The following is a 19128-nucleotide window of genomic DNA, read 5'->3' on the forward strand; positions in this document are numbered from 1 at the left end:
ACTGTGACTAATGGATTTATTTTATACTGGCTGATGAAAACATTAGTGATGCAAGCCATGGCCTATTAAAAATATGTGAGCCTGCTTGTGAGATAAGAACACCAACATTTTCAGAACACACCTTGGACAAGACCTCCGGTGTCTGGCTTCCCTGGGTCTCTGGAGCAGTTTGCCACCCATGTCGGAAGCACTTAAACTTACTCAAGGCGGCTTTTGATCTAGTCCTGTGGGTTTCGTCAGATATGCCCTCGGCTTGCAGCCTTCTCTGGGATTCCAATTCTTTGGAATTCTATATTTGGAAAGGCAGGGAAAGCCTACATTTGGAGGCATCTGCATTTTACTGTGCAACTCTATCTTACAGCAGCATTTTGCTTGCTCCCAGGTTTGAATTAAGAGTATGAGGACCACACTCTCCAAGGAAATCTAGTATCACCTAGTGTGGAATGCTGCTTATTTGTTTTTGAAATGCCAAATGCAAGTTTGATTAGCAGATGAACAGAACTGCTTATATCCCAGTATGGATTTCTATGTGCCCTAGGAATATTTCTATACATTTACCAGTGTGGGACTTTTAGTAAATATGAGAAGATGCCTCCATAGGTTATCACGAAGGTAGCATTTTAACTGAAGAACATGGCTACACCTTGAGTTTGGTTTCATAGCTCTGTTAATCAAAAGCTTGGGGAACAGGTGGCTTGCATATGAGTGCTCCCTAGAGGTCAGATTCAGGAAGCTATGCTTACATCTCACCCCACAATGGATGATAAGACAACATGGGTTATTTTGGCCCTGTTGCTATCCTTCCACAATGTTGGATAATGCTTAATAGTATTTAAATATTGGAGCCATATATTACAGCTAAATACTCACATGTTCTATGAGGTAGGTGTTCTTGTTATCCTTACTTTAGAGGTGAAGAAAACTCAAGCACAAAGAGGTTATGTGACTTGCCTAATAAATGGCACAGTCAGGATGTGAACCGACATGGTCAGGCCATTCTACTATCTGGAAAGACCTTATTCTCAATCTAAATTAATGTGTACTTAATTCCCTTTGTATTAGAGAAACATATCACAAATCTGTTCAGGACAATGGAAAGCCCAGAACTGCCAATAGTTGTAAATAAGTTTAGAAGAGAGGCTCAAGTATTTAGTGAAGGGAGAGCTGATGTGTAGGTACTCTATTGTCTTGATCCCTGCTGTGCGATTTCATGTAAGTCTCTGGGTTTTAGTTTACTGACCTGTGAAAGGATGCATTGCCCACTGGGTGAGGTTGTGAGAATCAAATGAGACTGTTTGTGTATGTGAAATCCTGAAAACTGGGAAGCATGTAGTAAATTTAAATTGGTATTATTGATGACCATAAGCGGACATGTCAAAGATTAAATCTAACTCAAAGAAAGCTGTGACTTTTTTTTTTTTTTTTTTACCTGAAAGCGGTTTTATTTATAACACTTGGGTTCTTATTCAGATTCTATTTACTAATCAAGTCTTACAATTGCTCGGTAAAATAGGATAATAATTGCTACCCTATTCCTCATGCTTTCTGTGAGGATTAAAGAGCTGATAGACACCAAAGGGTTTGATAAATGATTAGGTGCTTTGCCAATATTAAGGCATCATCATCATCACTAATACTTCTTTACCTAAGACATTTCATGTGGCTAGGACTCCTGAGTATAGATTTAAACAACAACAAAATGCTTCACAAGGGGGTATGTGCAGGGAAGGTGGAAAGCCATATTTGTTTTAAAGAAATGTGTACATTGTGTTAATAATCCACTTTATTCACCAAGGGCTTAAGGTTAGAAGAAACTAGTTGTGGCCTGGAAATTTCGGAATACAGTAACATATTAACAGAATGAGTTGTCTTCATTTACAGATTTTGACCAGAGCTGTGTTTTTTAAAGTAAAACTGAAAATAAAGAATAAAAAAAAAGTCAAGATTAAGAGTCTCACAGAAGGAGACCACAATAACTTTCTCGTTTCCTCTGAAGTCATCCAGATCAAACAGTTTACTGAGATCTACATTTGTGTTCCTACCAAAGCAAATAAAGCAGCACCAGCTTATTTTTCCCTGCTGTGCTTTGTTATATTCCTGACAGAGAACTGGGAGGCTGTCAGAGGACAATGAAATAACAGCTTTTCCAAAAACTGCAAAAGGTTGACTCTACCAAGCATCACCACCATGCTGACCAGGAAGGAGAAACTGTGAAATGGCTTAGCTTCAGAATTCCTTCCTTACCTCTTCTCCTGTCAAATCCTATCTCCATAGACATTAAAGATCCTTACTTCTCACAATCTGTAGTGCTGTCCTGAATTTTGTACTTCTTAGCAATAATTGATTGGTGTTAGCAAGAGTTTCACAGAAGAGACAAGTTTTTCTCACATGAGAGGCTAATGAGAGTGATTCCACAGATAGAGCTCTCTACAAAAGGTGGTCATTAGTGCTTGACTCCATTAGGGTTGTCTCCACCTGTGCCTTGGCCCTGGCTGGTATGCAGCCAGTCCAGCATAAAGTCCACATCTGTCTGACTGGCAGGGCACCTATTTTGATCGGCCAGGCAGCTGTTCTAATTGGTTGGTACCTGTGCCATTCTGGGAGATAATATTTTTAATATCTCTCTTGGCCAAGACATTGGTCTTAGCATGAAAACTAATATTCTGCTTAATCTATGAAGGTTTTCTCAATTTATACTTTCCTGTTATTAAAATCAATGTTACTCTTCCTTCAATTAGTCCAACTATTAAAATTTATCAAGTACTTCTTTTGTGGAAGGCATTGGGCTATGCAGTTTTCTAGACCTGAAGGTATTTAATATCTTTAATGCCCTTGTGAAATTAATATCTCTCCCACTTGGTTATTAAGCTGAATCATATCAAAGAAGTCCAGAATGCTTAATACTGCCAATTTCATCCAGCCTTTCTCAACCAGGATTCTAGGAGAAAAATCCCTCATGACCCAAGGCATCTACTGATGTAATAAACTAATCTCTCCTATGTAACTAAAATATTACCAGTTGTATATGATCTTTGGGAAAGCTGAGAAAATGCTCAAATCATTCTTGATGTTCTGTGAGAGACATCATTTGAGAAAGGTAGCAAGAACAGGACTAGTATTATAGTTGAATGGAAAACAGGTCCTCAACGTATCATATAGCTTATCTTATAAGCTTTAGCCCACATACTCTCAACACCAGGGGGAGGGGAGGCAAAATGAAGTGGGAAAATTAGATTTCTATGGCAGAGGGGTGGGGAGGGCTTTTCAAACCACAGCCTCATTTTTATTTTCTGCTGTTTTTTAGCTGGACCCCTCTGTGAGAATGGTAGCCAGAGTGAATCTTTATTACTAATGGGAATGCACCCATCGGGCACTGAGGTGGGCACTTGATGGGATGAGCACTGGGTGTTATTCTATATGTTGGCAAATTGAACACTAATAAAAAATAAATTTTTAAAAATGAAAAAAAACTAATGGGAATGTAGAACTGTGCTAGTGAAAAAATTTTTTTTGAGAACAATTGTGATAGATACAAATTGTTTCCAGATTTAGCTTCATCTTGCTGTGTATTCAATGGTAATATGTATTTTTATGGAAAGGAAGGCATTATGAAACTTCAAACATTTGAATTCAAAATTACCTGGAGATAATAAATACCCTGATCAGACTTTCAGATTCAAGAAAGAGAGCCCTAATGTCACAATGATGAGACTTCTAAGAGAGCCAGGGGAAGTTTAATCAGCAGCTTAAAAAACACATGAGTCAGTTGTCCTTAAGATACTTTCTTAATCAGGTGCTATGAAATATGGTGCTGCATGGGGCACAGAACCTGGGATCTGAGGTTTAAAGCTGGGTTTCACAGTCGAGGGCTATGAGGCCAAGGCAAGTCACACATTTCCCGTTGAACTTCAGTTTCCTCATTCATACATAGTTCGGAATAACTAGTCTATAGTATTGTTGTGAAGATGAAGAGGACCGCCATCTAGGGTTCCTCACTAAGTGGGGCCACACAGATCAGGCAAAAAGGAGCAGTAATTAACCAAGAGTTTCAAAAATAAGGTATCAAAACAAGATTATCAAGAATAACCTTATATTTCTTTTCAAGTTAATCTAAACAAGCTGAGCCACTTTGGAGAAGTCCAGTTGCATACTGAATTTCCTACAGATAGTTTGATGTTGATACTTACCCCTCCGACTCTTTCAAAGTGGTCCCCATCTTTGTCAAAATCTATCAGGTGTCCATTAAATGACCAAGTAAACACGATGTCTAGCGAGTGATCATGTGTTACCTGGCATGGGAGAACAATACTTTCTCCAACAGTGACATCCATGCTGGAAGGGGGTACCATCACCCTTGTTGGATCTGTAGGGTGTAAACAAAGGCAAACCAACAACAAAGCTTGTGAGCTCATCTGGAAATAAAATGTGGACTCCAAGAGCAGGATGAAATACTAAGTAGTTTTGCTTTATTTTTTCTTAGACTGTGACCAGTAAACCTCAGTCATCTGGGAAGCTGAGATTCAGGTCAGGAGGTCATTTTTAATATGAAAAGATGAAAACACTCATTATATGAACCTTCACAGAGCAACAAAACTCAGCTGGGGAGCACTGAGGTTAGATCTCTGAAGACTCTCACAGAAGAACCTACTTCTGGCAGCCTACTCAGAAATTGCCTCTTTAAAAAGGTTTTCGGATCTCCCCAGTGTCACTAGAAAGCAGTAATTCCGTTGAACACAAACTAGAGAAATCCATGTTAATTTGAAGTTTGTTTGGCTGCTCCCTCCCCATTATAAAAGCGATAAATGTTTAGTATGGGAAATTTAGGTAATTCAAGGAAGTTAAGAGACCAAAAAGCCAATACAAAACAAAACAAATCCTACTTACTCCTGTACTGTCCAGATAAAACATCTTTTTTCATTTTGGTATAATTTCCCTCCATCTTTTGGGTTTATAGTCTTTTTTGGTTTTTGTTTTACCTTTTTGTAAACATGACACACATATGATTTTCCTCTTTTCTCTAATTAATACAGTATAAGTTTATATCTTTATATATTTTTATAATCTGCATAATTTACTATTAAGTTTATGGTCTCAACCATCTTGAAACTAAGATATTTTTAGCAAATTATATTATAAAAATTTAATATAAAATGCTGTAATGAATTCATGACAACATTATATATATTTGTATATGTCTATTACATCTTTAAAATAAGTACTGATTCGCTTTAATGTGTCCCTAGAGGAGGAGACTCTGTTAAACAAGTCAGGAGGCTGGCGTCCCAGAAGCAGACAAGCGTTGCCAAGAAAAAAAGGATGGAAAAAAAAAGAGGAGGCAGTGAGACCTGGGGTTAAAGACAAGAGTCCTATGGAAAAGGCCAAACCCACACTCAAACCTAAAAAGCCAGGATCCAAGAAATGAGGAGTCAGGAATGGCCTGGCTGCAGTGACCAACTGAGGGAGAGCTGGCTAGCTCAGCAGCCAAGAGTGGCCTTCCTTGGCGTGTGCTATGACCCCAGGTCTCCCCCCACCCAGCCTCTCTCCACCTGAGTCTGAATGGGATGGAGCTGCTGAGGGCAACACAAGAGGCCCTCGCCCCAACTCTCAAGTGTTCAGCAGGACCTGGAGCTCCAACCTCAGGGCTATAATAAAGTTTGCTTTGCCAGGAAAAAAAAACGTCCACCCTTTACATTATGATTTTAACTGGAAATGAAATGAGCTTGTTTAGCTGAGACAGTATATAAACTCCAATACTCCATTCATATGGCAGTGATCTTTTGTTTGCTGCAACATGATTTCATAAATGTTGTCAGAGTACAATGTTGAAAAGCAATTTGAGTTAAATATAAAGGTCATATAAGTACATAAAGAATGAAATTCTGAATTCAGCCATATTCCAGAAATTTCTTTGCACTACACCAAATCAAACAAAACCAACAAAACAAACCATAACAAAGAAGACAAATCAAAAGCAAATAAAACAATGCAAGAACATTGATTAATACCCTCCTATATTCACAGGATTGTATTTCAGGATGTGAGGTATATAAATATTTATTAAGTGTATCTCCTCGATTAAAATCTTAGCTGGAAATTTTGAAATTATGTCTCACAGGACAGGTTTGCTGGGTCTTACTTTCCAAAAAATGCATACAAAAACCTCCTCTTTAAAGAGAGTATAAGAGTTTTTCTGCCCTTTTATCCAACCATGGAAAGCAAACATCTCAAGTCACTGGAAAAGGAAAGTCTGTGTCCATAAACAGATTATTAGGTTGGAGTGAAATACACTTTTGCCATTTTCCAAAAAAGGGAAAATATCATAAATGGATTGGTGTGCTTTCAGTCACTGCCATATGAGTGATATATGTCCATGAAATGGGAAGGTAAAAACAGGTATTGCCAACTAAGAGATAATGGGAGGAAAAATCCTGTATTTTAAAACCTGAGGCTTTTACAAGTCACATCATCACAATTTGCTCTAATGATTAACTGACCTGCAGGTATAAATACAGATTGAGTTTTTTTTTTTTTTTTAATGAGGGGAAAATAATGAGAGCAAAATACCTTAGAATAATTCTCTTTTATTTATTTTTATTTTTTATATTTATTTATTTATTCACGAGTGACACACAGAGGCAGAGACATAGGCAGACGGAGAAGCAGGCTCCCTGCAGGGAGCCCAATGTGGGACTTGATCCCGGACTCAGGGATCAGGCCCTGAGTGAAAGGCAGATGCTCAATTGCTGAGCCATCCAGGCATCCCTAATTCTCACTTTTAAATTTAAATTTTCCTCATCTATAAAATGAAGACTGGAACAAATAATTCCCGGCCCAAATCATATGTGTATGATTTTTATTTGGCAAGATGTTGTCTAATTCTCCTTTAACTAGCTGTCTACTGATTTTACAATTTAGATTCTTATTGTGGAGAACATTCATTTGTTGATTTATCCACCAAGCATACAGTGTGTATTGTACAGATGACAGTGTCTTGGTACCAAAAGAGATAGAAAAGAGAATGAAGTAATAAAAACATTCATAACTAGCTGAGCTCCTTACATTCCAGACCCTGTGTTAAAACTTTACATATATTATTTCATTTATTCTTAACAAATAGATATTATTATCATCTCTACCTAACAGATGAAGGAAATTGAGGCCTTAGAGTGTTTAAAAGGAACTATCTGTGGTGCTGAGCTGCGTCCTTTCATTTGGCTGAAAACAGGATTTCCATTCACAAATCATCCAGAGAACAAATCTAAGGGCATGATATGGCAATTTATACTCTTGCTTATACATATATATGTATATATATAACATAAATATATATGTGTGTATATATATATATAGTTAAGATATTTAAGTGCAGAAGAAATTCAGAGAAGGTGGTAGGGTGAAGACAGGTTTCAGAAGGCTTCACTGAAAGTAATGAAGTTACTGCCTTAACAAGGTAAAAAGTAGCAATGACTTTATGCACAAAATGCTGCTCTAGCTATAAGCTGACACATCACACTTCTGAGAGCAGAGTCAAATGTCCAGGTTCAAGTACTTAAAAATGTCTTGGCTTTCTATCTCCTGACAACTTCTGGATGAGCAGCACAGAGTTGGCACATATTCCAAAGCCTAGGGTCATCTGCAAGTCTGGCTCACATTTTTAATTGACATTTGTTTCCTGAAGAAATGTTCATTCCTTTATGCACATATATGGATTGGGGACAGATTTTATTATTAGTGAACTCAGTTGCCTGTTAACCAAGGACCAGAGAAGTTCCTTAAATCAAAGATTATGCTGGTACAGTCTGTGCTGACAGCTGCTAATTCATTAACTTAGCACTTGTCACCGATTCATGTTTTGAGCCCTAAAGTAGCAAGAATCAATGCAAAGTGAGTCATGCGGTATACACACACAAGAGATGTCTCCTTGGGACTAGAGAAGATTAAACTAAAGAGGTTGAGACCTCATTATCTACTTGGTTTTCTCAAGTCGGATGTCTGTTCAGTACTCCTGTTTTCTGTGTTGTGAATTCTGATGCTTTTTACTTGATTAATTTCCCTAAATTTGAATACAAACGCGGTACACAAATAAACAGATGGCTTCTTCAAAACAAAACTGTCTCCCCTCCTTGGGTTTTAATTCATCAAGATGAGGAAGAATCTGTATTTACGACTTCTGTTCTGAAGAGTCACTCCAGCTATTGTTCTGTGCACAGAATTCTCAAAGGCAATTAGGACTTGAGATGTGAATTGATGTTTGGATTTGGATGTGATTAGATACCAACCATAAATATGACCAGCAACGCCCCTAAACTTCTCTGCTTGTGGTTGGTTCATCCTGCAGAGAAGGGTAAATTCAGAACTCCAGAGGATTGATGCTTACAATATATATATTTACCAAGTATTTAACCCTCCTAGAACTGAAAAAACAAACAAACAACAACAACCACCAAAAAAACTCATGTTCTACTTTGTTTTCTATATTAAATAGAGGACAGAAAGTACAGCAAGTGCTTCATTCTCAAGAGCATGGCAACCACGAGAGAGAGACAATTATTAACAACTCTGTTAATGATTAGTTCAACAATTTAATGCATATATTATAATACTTATTATCCAAGTCATATTATATTCTGACTTTCACTATTGGTGGAAAAGCTTTCTGATCAAAGGGCTTTTGTTACCTAAAAACAGGTACTTGTGGGCTCACAGGGCAAGAATTTCATTTTGATTTTGCTTTCCCTATACAATACCAATCCTTCACTTCAGCTGGTAAATACTTTCATTCACAATGCCAAGATATTCACACAGTGACTACCAGGAAAGTACTTAATGTGCGTTTCACTCTTCTTCATTTACAGAAGGTATATATCTCCTTTTGTTAGTGATTTTATTTACTGCAATGTTTTTGATGATGTTTTTTAGTCAGGTTGTGTCTTCTTTTTTATATTAATTTTTATAGATGGAACTTTAAGAATGGGATTCTTCAAAAAGAGGAGCTACTCAAAGAGCTGAGAGCTCATTGGAAATGACACAAGGGAGAATGGCCAGAGAACTATTTTTAATACTAGTTAAATGCCACAACAAAGATGATGGGTTAATTTTTCACAATAAACCTGTAGGTAGTACCCTAACGGATGAATTTCCACTCTCTAGTAGTTGGTCCCATTCCTTGAATAAAAATAAAACCGTGTTGGATGAACTATATTTATCCATTCTCCATAAAACACACATAAAAGGAATATCCTAAACAGGAGATGAAAATGAAAATTCATAATGATTTCGAGCTGGACCAATTCTTTCATTTAGGATGAAATGTAATAGGGATAAAGGCAAAAGGCTACACTTAAAAAAATGAGCTACAAAGGCATAGGCTAGAAGAAGACTGGATTGGTAGCTCACATGGAAAATACTTAGACATTTCAGTGTCAGCAGGGTTTGTGAAGTTGCCCCAAAAAGCTCTTGCAACCTTTAGTTGCACATATAGTGTATGGTATTCCATCTTAGTGAGGTAAAAATCCCATTGTATTTTGCATTAATGAGCCCATAGGTTGCTAGAAACATCTTTTGGATTTGCTGGCAGATTAGTGCACCTAGGGTAGTGAAGCACATAATAAATCTATAACAGCTAAAATAACTGAAAATGTTTGACATGAGAAAGAGAAATCACAGGAGACATGAGAGTGGTCCTCAAATATGTGAAGGGTTTATAGGCAGAAGATGAATTAAACTTACTTTGTGTCTCCTAAATGTATAAGGTACGAAGAGGTATATTTTGGCTCTGTATCAGAGAGAACTTCCCAATAATTTGATCCTCTCAATGGGGAAATGGGCTGCCCCAGGAAGACTGTAGATCACAATTTTTAAAAGTATTCAAGCAGAGGTTGGCTCCATTAGAAGAGGTATGTCCGGTCACACGGAAGGCAACCCAGGCTGGATAATGCCTATTTTCCCTCTAGAGAGTGATGATTGTCTGACTGTCCTACTCACCGGTGATCTTTTCCTTTAGCAAAGCTTGTTCTATTCAACATTCAGCTTGAGCATTGTCAAGGACTATCATATTTACATATATCCAGTTTCTCCCCTACAATCAGGTTCCTGGGAATCTGGGACCACATCTTATACTTTTATCATCCCTGGTGCCAGCTCTGTACCTACTCATGAAAGGTGGTTAAGGATAAGCTGTTGACAATCTGTGAATTATGGTATTGGTTAATGATAGAAATAAGCCCTGCACCTTAAAGTGCTTTAGACTTGGAAGGTATTGTGTTGTATTTCTTATTATTTACCCAGTAAAACACAAAAAGGGAGTCATCTGTGGGTTCACTCACTGTTAAACCCTGGCCCTTCTTCTGTGTTCATTACTGACTTTGCCTCTAGGGCCACATGTAAGATTTTTTCTTGATTTAAAAGAACACTTTATTTTTTCTTAAGATTTTATTTATTTATTCACAAGGGACACACACACACACACACACACACACACACACACACACACAGAGGTAGAGACATAGGCAGAGGGAGGAGAAGCAGGCCTCATGCAGGGAGCCCAATGCAGAACTCGATCCTGGGGCTCTGGATCACACCCTGAGCTGAAGGCAGACACTCAACCACTGGACATCAACCAGGCATCCCAAGAGCACTTTATTTTAAAAATAAGTTATATTTGGGGATTCCTGGGTGGCTCAGCAGTTTAGTGCCTGCCCTTGGCCCAGGGCGCAATCCTGGAGTCCTGGGATCGAGTCCCGCCCGCGATGGGCTCCCGGCATGGAGTTTGCTTCTCCCTCCTCCTGTGACTCTGCCTCTCTTTCTCTCTATGTGTATCATAAATAAATAAATAAATCTTTAAAAAAAAAGTTATATTTGAATAATTTCAAACTTATAGAAAAGTTGCCAGTAACATACAAAGAATTCTTTCACCTTCACACAGACCCCTCCATTGTTAATATTTTACTACATTTGCTTATTTCTTTTTCTTTTTTACATATAATGATGATATATAATAAACAAACATGATATTCTCTATATTATATAATATTTACTTATTATAATTAGCCTTTTCCGGTCCTTTTGAGAGCAACTACAGACATGAGGTCTCATCACCCTTAAACATTTCAGCATGTATTTATGCAAAAAAAAGACACATTCCTAATAACTAGAACACAACTCTCCAAGTAAGGAAATCAACCCTAGTACATGATCACTTTGCAATTCAGATCCCATTCAAAATTTGTTAACTTTCTCAGTCTTGTCTTTTTATACTTCAGTCCAGGAACTTACCCAGGAATGTATGCTGAATTATTTGTCATGCTTCTTTAGACTCCATCAAGTTAGAGCATTTCTTTAGTTCTTCCCTACCTTTTAAATCTTTGACAGTTTAAAAGAGAAGAGGCCTTACATTCTATAGGATGACTCTCAACCTGGATTTATCTGATGTTTCCTCATGACCTGATCTAGATTGTGCATTCTCAGCAAGAATAAGAATAAGAATAAGAATAACACTGAAATGTGGTAGCGTATCTTCTAAGTGCATTGGATCAGGAGTTATGTGATGTTATGTGGTGTGAACTCATCTTCACACTGATCATTTTAACCCTGATCACCTGGCCAACTTGGTGTCTGCCTGATTTCTTTACCTCATATTGAATATTTTCTCCCTTATAACTGATTAAAATTTTGTGGGGAGGTATCCTGAAATTATACCAATTTTCTGACACTCATCAAACCTCTATCCACCAGACTTAGAATCCATTAAATACTCTCACCTGAAGCAACCACCTCTATGATGACTGATGAATGACAAGTCTGTTTCCATCATTCCTTCTACATGCATTGAATGACATTTTCCTTTAAGGAAAAATATTCCTCTCTCATTCATTCATTCATTCATTCATTCATTCATCTATTTATTCTTGGCTTCCTATTTTGATTCAGGGGTTGTAATACATTACTAGTGTTTATTTATTTTGATGCTCAAATAGTCCCCATTTTGGCCAGAGGGAATCCTTTTAAGCTGGTTCCTATGTCCTTGTGACATTTTGCTCATTTGTTGAATGGTTCCTTATTGTCTGGCCCAGTAAGATGCTCCAGGCTCATCTTAGACTTTGCTGTAGTCCTGTAATCACAATTTCCGCAGGGAAGACTGGTTCTTTTTAGTGGAGGATGGGTTTGAGAAATCAAGATGTGGACACCATGTGGTTATTGATTCTAGGCCCCCTTAGCCAGAGTCAAGTGTGTGCACACACGTATGTGTAATACACATACATCTATAGCTATTTCTAGATCTTATCCTCTAAACATTCACTCATTTCAACTCAATACCAAAAAACAAATAATCCAATTAAAAAATGGGCAGAAGAGATATACAGACATTTCTTCAAAGAAGACATCTAGATGGCCAATAGGCACATGACAAGATGTTCAACATCACTCATCATCAGGGAAATGGTACTCAAAACTACAATGAGTTATCACCTCACACCTGTCAGAATGGCTAAAAACAGCAACACAAGAAACAACAAGTATTGGTGAGGATGTGGCGAAAAAGGAACCCTAAAGTGTTGCTGGTGGGAATGCAAACTGGGACAGCTACTATAAAAAAAATGGTATAGAAGTTCCTCAAAAAATTAAAAAGAAAAATAACCTGCCAATGAATGTGAAAAGAAAACCAGGGTAGCAATATTCATATCAAACAGAGACTATAACAAGAGACAAAGAAGGACACTATGTAATCATTAAGGGAATAATCCAACAAGAAGATATAACAATTGTAAATATTATGTACCAACATGGGAAAACCCAAATATAAAGGGAATAAAGGGAATAACTGATTGTAATAAAATAATAGGAGGGGACTTTAATGCCCCATGTACATCAATGGAGAGTTGATATAAACAGAAAATCAACAAGGAAACAGTGGCTTTGAATGACACATTGTACCAGATGGATTTAACAACTATATTCAGAGCATTCCATCCTAAAACAGCTGAATACACATTTTTTTTTCAAGTACACATGGAATATTCTCCAGAATAGATCACATATTAGGCCACAAAACAAGTCTTAATAAATTCAAAAAGATCAAAGTTATTCCACACATCTTTTCTAACCACAATGCTATGAAACTAAAAATCAACCATAAGAAAAAATCTGGAAAGAGTACAAATACCTGGAGGTTAAATAACATGCTACTAAACAATGAATGGGTCACAAGAAATAAAATAATAAATAAAAAATTACAGAGAGACAAAAGAAAATGAAACCACAATGGTCCAAAATCCTTGGGATGTAGTAAAAGCTGTTCTAAGAGGGAAGTTTATAGCAATAGAAGCCTACCTCAAGAACCAAAAAATCTCAAACAACCTAAACTTACACCTGAAGAAACTAGAAAAAGAAAAAGAAAAAGAAAATGAAACCCAAAACCAGTAGAAGGAAGGGAATAAAAAAGATCAGAGCAGAAATAAATGACATAGACACACACACAAAAAGCAACAGAACAGATTAAAGAAACCAGGAGCTGGTACTTTGAAAAGATCAACAAAATTGATAAATCTTTAGCCAGACTCATAAAAAAGAGGGGGAGGAAATCATATAAACAGAATAAGAAGTGAAAGAGCTGAAATAACAGCCAACATCACAGAAACAAAAAGGATTATAAGGGAATGTTATGAGAAATTACATGCCATCAAATTGGAGAACCTAGAAACATAACTTTCCAAAACGGAATCAGAAAGAAATAGAAAATTTGAACGGACCAATTACCAACAATGAAATTGAATCAGTATCAAAAAAAGTTCCAGGGTGCCTGGGTGGCTCAGTCAGTTAAGTGTCTGCCTTTGGCTCAGGTCATGATCTCAGGGGCTTGGGATCAAGCCCCAGCATTGGGCTCCCTGCTGGTGGGGTGCCTGCTTCTGCCTCTGCCCCTCCCTATGCTCTGCTCTCTGTCAAATAAATAAAATCTTAAAAAAATAAATAAAAACTTCCAACAAACAAAAGTTTAGGACCAAATGTCTTCACAGGTGCATTCTACCAAACTTTTAAAGAAGAGTTAATATCTATTCTTCTCAAACCATTCCAAAAAGTAGAAATGGAAGAAAAACTTTAAAATTCATTCCACAAGGCCTGTGTTACCCTGATACCAAAACCAGATAAAGACACTACACACACACACACACACACACACACAAAGAACTACAGGTCAATATCTCTGATGAACATAAATGTGAAAATCCTCAGCAAAACACTAGCAAATTAGATTCAACAATACATTTAAAAAAATCATTCACACAATCGATTGGGATTTATTCAAGGGATGCAAGGGTGCTTTAATATTCACAAGTCAATCAATATGATACATCACATCAATAAGAGAAAGAAGTGGGGCACCTACATAAGTCAGCCAGGTAGCATCTACTTTTGGCTCAGGTCATGATCTCCGGGTCCTGGGATCAAGCCTTCCTGCTCAGTGGGGAGTCTGCTTCTTACTCTCTCTCTTCCCCTCGCCATTACTCATTCTCTATCTCTCTCTCAAATGAACAAATAAAAATCTTAAAAACAAATAAAAGGATGGAAGATAAAGACCATATGATCATTTCAACAGATGCAGAAAAAGCATTTGACATAGCACATAGCACTATATCCATTCATGATAAAAACCCTCAACAAAGTAGGTTTAGAGGGAACATACTCAACATAATAAAGGCTCTATATGAAAAACCCACAGCCAACATCATACTCAATGGTGAAAAACTAAGTGCTTTCCCTCAAGATCAGGAATAAGAAGAATGTTCACTCTCACCACTTTCAACATAGTACTGGAAGTCATAGCCACAGCAATCAGATAATCAAAAGGAATAAAGGGCATCGAACTTTGTAGGGAAAAAAATAGAACTTTGACTATTTGCAGATGACATGATACTACTATATATCCCAAACCCTTAAGACACCACCAAAAAACTACTGGAACACATAAATAAACTCAGTAAATTTGCAGAATATAAAAATCAATGCACAGAAGTTCATTGCATTTCTATACATTAATAATGAAGCAAGAGAAACTGAAAAAGCAAGCTCATGGACAACTGCACCAAAAATAACAAAATATCTAGGAATAAATCTCACCAAGAAGGTGAATGACCTGTACTCTGAAAACAAGATTAACTACAGAAATTGAAGATGACACAGACAAATGGAAGGATATACCATGCTCATGGACTAGAAGAATAATTATTGTTAAAATGTCCATAGTACCCAAAGTAATTTATAGATTTAATGCAATCCTTATCAAAATACTAACAGTATTTCTCACAGAACTACAAACAATCTTAATTTGTATGGAACTGTCAAAGACTGTGGAGGGCCGAAACAATCTTGAAAAGGAAAAACAAAGCTAGAGGTATCAGTTCCAGATTTGAAGTTATATTACAAAGCTGTAATAGTGAAAACAGTATGATACTAGCACAAAAATAGACATATAGATCAACAGAACAGGATAGAAAGCCCAGAAATAAACCCTTGATTATAAGGTCAATTAATCTTTGACAAAAGAGTCAAGAATACATAATGGGGAGCCTCTTTAACAAATGGTGTTGGGAAAACTATACAGCTACATGCAAAAGAAAGAAACTGGACCAGTTTCTTAAACCATATACAAAAATAATTTCCAAGTGAATTAAAGACATAAATATGAGACCTAAAACCATAAAAATCCTAGAAGAGAGCAAAGGCATTCATTTCTTTCACATATGCTGTAACAACATTTTCCTAGATATGTCTCCTGAGGCAAGGGAAATAAAAGCAAAACTAAGCTATGAGGACTACATCAAAATAAAAAAGCTTCTGCACAATGAAGGAAACAACAAAACAAAAAGGCAATCTACTGAATGGGAGAAGATATTTGCAAATGACATATGTGATAAAGGGGTAGTACTCAAAATATAAAAAGAACTTATCAAACTCTACACCCAAAAAAACAAATAACCCAGCTGAACTAAATAGCAGAAGTCATAAATAGACACTTTTCCGAAGAAGACATCCAGACAGCCAACAGACACATGAAAAGATGCTCAACATCACCCATCATCAGGGAAATGCAAATCAAAACTACAAGGAGATATCACCTCACACCTGTCAGAATGGCTAAAATCAACATGAGAAACAACATGTGTTGATGAGAATGTAGAGAAAAAGGAACCCTGGTGCATTGTTTGTGGGGATGCAAACTGGTGTAGCCACCATGGAAAACAGTATGTAGGTTCCTCAAAGAGTTAAAAATTGAAGTACCCTATGATTCAACAATCACACTATTGGGTTTTTACTAAGAAAATACAACAACAGTAATTCAAAGGGATACATGCACCCCTATATTTACTGCAGCATTATTTATTATAGCCAAATTATGGAAGCAGCCCAAGTATCCACCGACAGATAAATGGATAAAGAAAATGCGTGTGTATGTATATATACATACATGTGTATATATATATATATATATATATATATATATATATATAATAGATTATTATTTAGCCATAAAAAAGAATGAAAGTTCTCATTTTGCAACAACATGGATGGAGCTAGAGAGACATTTCACTTAATGCTAAATGAAATAAGTCAGTCAGAGAAAGACAAATACCATGTGATTTCATTCACATGTGGAATTTAAGAAATGAAACAAATGAACTAAAGAGAAAGAAAAAGAGCAAGAGATGAATCAAGAAACAGACTCATAACTACAAGAACAAACTGATGGAGTTTGTTCCAGAGGGACAGTGCATTGGGGGATGGGTGAAACAGGTAAAGAGGATTAAGAGCACACTTATATTGATGAGCCCTAAGTAATGTACAGGATTGCTGAATCACTATATTGTACTCCTGAAATTAATATAAAATTGTATGTTAACTATACTGGATTTGAAATAAAAAAAAAGACAAAACAAAAATCATTTCCTTATTTACTTCATCAATTTATTTTTTGTTCAGTCTAACCAATACATACCCTTGTCAACTGTCCCCTCTGCCCACCACCTCTGTACCTACACTCAACTATTCCATGTCTGGGATATTGGGCCCATAGACCCATGACTCCATACATTCCTCACTGTCCTGTATCCTCAGCTATTGTGCAGACTCCTCTGTGCTGGGAAGGGAATGAAGGTAAGGGAAGATGGGGCTTAGATTGTTTTAATATTTAAAATGTAAAATTTAAAAATGAATACACTGCAGAAAAATAAAATAAAAAAGATGTCCAAATAAACTCCTAGAGCATATGTTATTTCAAAATTAAGGGTTTATGCTACTACTTAGAAGGTGAATAGAGGGAATGAATGTATCACTTTACAAAAATTGAAACATCGAATTTCTGCATTTCACATCAGGGTGAAACTTTGAGTCAATACATTCATAGAATACCAAATGTCAGGAATACGGCATGACTCAAATTATATTAAGCTTTTAGAGAATAATTTATCATTAAATAGAAGAAAAATTGATTAATATTCTAATTATTCTTTTCTGCTAGGTCATTAGCTTCTGCTTTTTTAAAACAGCTACAAAAGCAAACAAACAACATAGTTTCCATTGTGTCCTTTCCCCCTTGAGTTGTTTTTCAGACATGAATTTTTTTTTTTTTTTGGTCAGGGAGTTAGGTGGGAAGTGGGGAATAAATGATGGAGTGGATGAGGTTATCTCTGACAGATCTATTTAGCTAAAAGTCCCTTCCAGATTGTTCTATTCTTGCTACTGTTGAGGGTTTGAAATTCTTTGTTGTACTTGCTGATCGTCTTTTATGGTGACACTGTCTTTGTAATTTTGGTTTGGAAATTATTATCTCACAAGGGAGTTTTTTTTCCCTCCTCATGAATATTCTTCCTGGTTGTGTGGTTGTAGAGACTTATATTAAGATATGTGAGGAATTTGGGATTTATATCCCATAGGGTATCAAAATATAGAGCATTCCACCATATGTTGGACAGGCATGCCCTTTATTTCCTTCTTTTATTGTCTTGCTGCCCACTCTGGCCATAGTTAAATTTCTTTTACAGTTCTTGAATCTGGATAGAGGTTGCTCCCCTCCACTTTCTCTCCCCAGTTTCTTGGCAAGGAACTGAGATCCAGGCACTGACTTTAGACATGGATAGCATTACCTGCCCAAATATGCTGATGAAATATAAGCATATATTCAATGTATCATCACCTAGATAACATGAGACATCTACACATTTGGAATTTGTTTCAGAGTTTCCATTTTGATGATAAATGATTAATCTCTTGGAAATCCTTTAGACGTGATTTCTTTTAGACATTTATTTCTCATGAAGATTTATTTTCTAGTGAGCAGCTATGTCTGCAAATTGAAAGTTTAAAAAATCCTAAAACAAATATAGGCTATCTTTCCTCTCTATTTGATAACACAATTAAAATGTGATTTGTTGTATGTACAAGGGAAGGGGAACCAGTTGAAAAAAAAAAAGACGACAATGATTTTATCTTGGCTGAAGACAGGAAATCTGCCCTTTTTAGGTAGTGGAAAAAACACAGCAATGGTACAAGGCACTTTCATGAGTCAAGGTTTTTAATCGATTTGTGCCAAGAAGTACTGCTATGTGGTACTGTGACCTGGTTCTTTGAACAAGTTGTGCGACTTGACAAATGACATCAGAAGAAAACACAAAGCAAATTCTGACCCCAGTTGGATTGAGCACAAATGGGAGCCTTCTGTAAAGCAATTTACAAATCACCCCTGAGCAAAATGTTCACCGATCTATTTTGAAGGACTAGGGGAAAAAAACACAAAGCAGAGCTGTTTAATAAGCTTGACTGCCACAAATGCAAACTGCTATGCACAAGCCAAACAAGGGTGGCCAACTATAGGTACTTGGGAGATGAGCAGCCAACTGATAATCAAAGCTATGAGATTTGCTGGTCAAAATGCCCTGTGTAGAACACCTATTTAATTATGAAGATTGCTCTAATGACACTGAATGATCTTGGTTGCCTTTCAGGCCTCCAAATTGGTTATAACTACTACTAAAAAGTTTTTGTTTTGTCTTGTTTTGTTTTTCAATTAGGCAGTTATAATATGTCTTAAAATCATTCATGGTCAACCCATTTGCTCTTATTTTCACTTAACACCAG

The 19128-nt window shown here is 36.7% G+C and overlaps 2 protein-coding genes across 14 annotated transcripts in view; one reads left to right on the top strand and one right to left on the bottom strand.

The window, feature by feature from the left end:
- IL5RA (interleukin 5 receptor subunit alpha) overlaps positions 1–2306 on the top strand; it is a 70463-nt gene extending 68157 nt beyond the window's left edge. The window contains exon 13 of the mRNA XM_077858033.1: positions 1882–2306. The gene's annotated coding sequence lies outside the window, so the exon portion shown is untranslated. The remainder of the gene's footprint in view (positions 1–1881) is intronic.
- CNTN4 (contactin 4) overlaps positions 1–19128 on the bottom strand; it is a 927650-nt gene that overhangs the window by 21435 nt on the left and 887087 nt on the right. For 12 of the 13 annotated variants that reach the window (XM_077858022.1, XM_077858030.1, XM_077858026.1 and 9 more), the window contains one exon: positions 4188–4363. In XM_077858022.1, coding sequence (XP_077714148.1) covers positions 4188–4363 — 176 coding nt within the window. The remainder of the gene's footprint in view (positions 1–4187; positions 4364–19128) is intronic. The other variant, XM_077858031.1, reaches the window with a different exon arrangement.

The sequence above is a fragment of the Canis aureus genome, chromosome 19 (genome assembly GCF_053574225.1).
Source record: "Canis aureus isolate CA01 chromosome 19, VMU_Caureus_v.1.0, whole genome shotgun sequence".
NCBI lineage: Eukaryota > Metazoa > Chordata > Mammalia > Carnivora > Canidae > Canis > Canis aureus.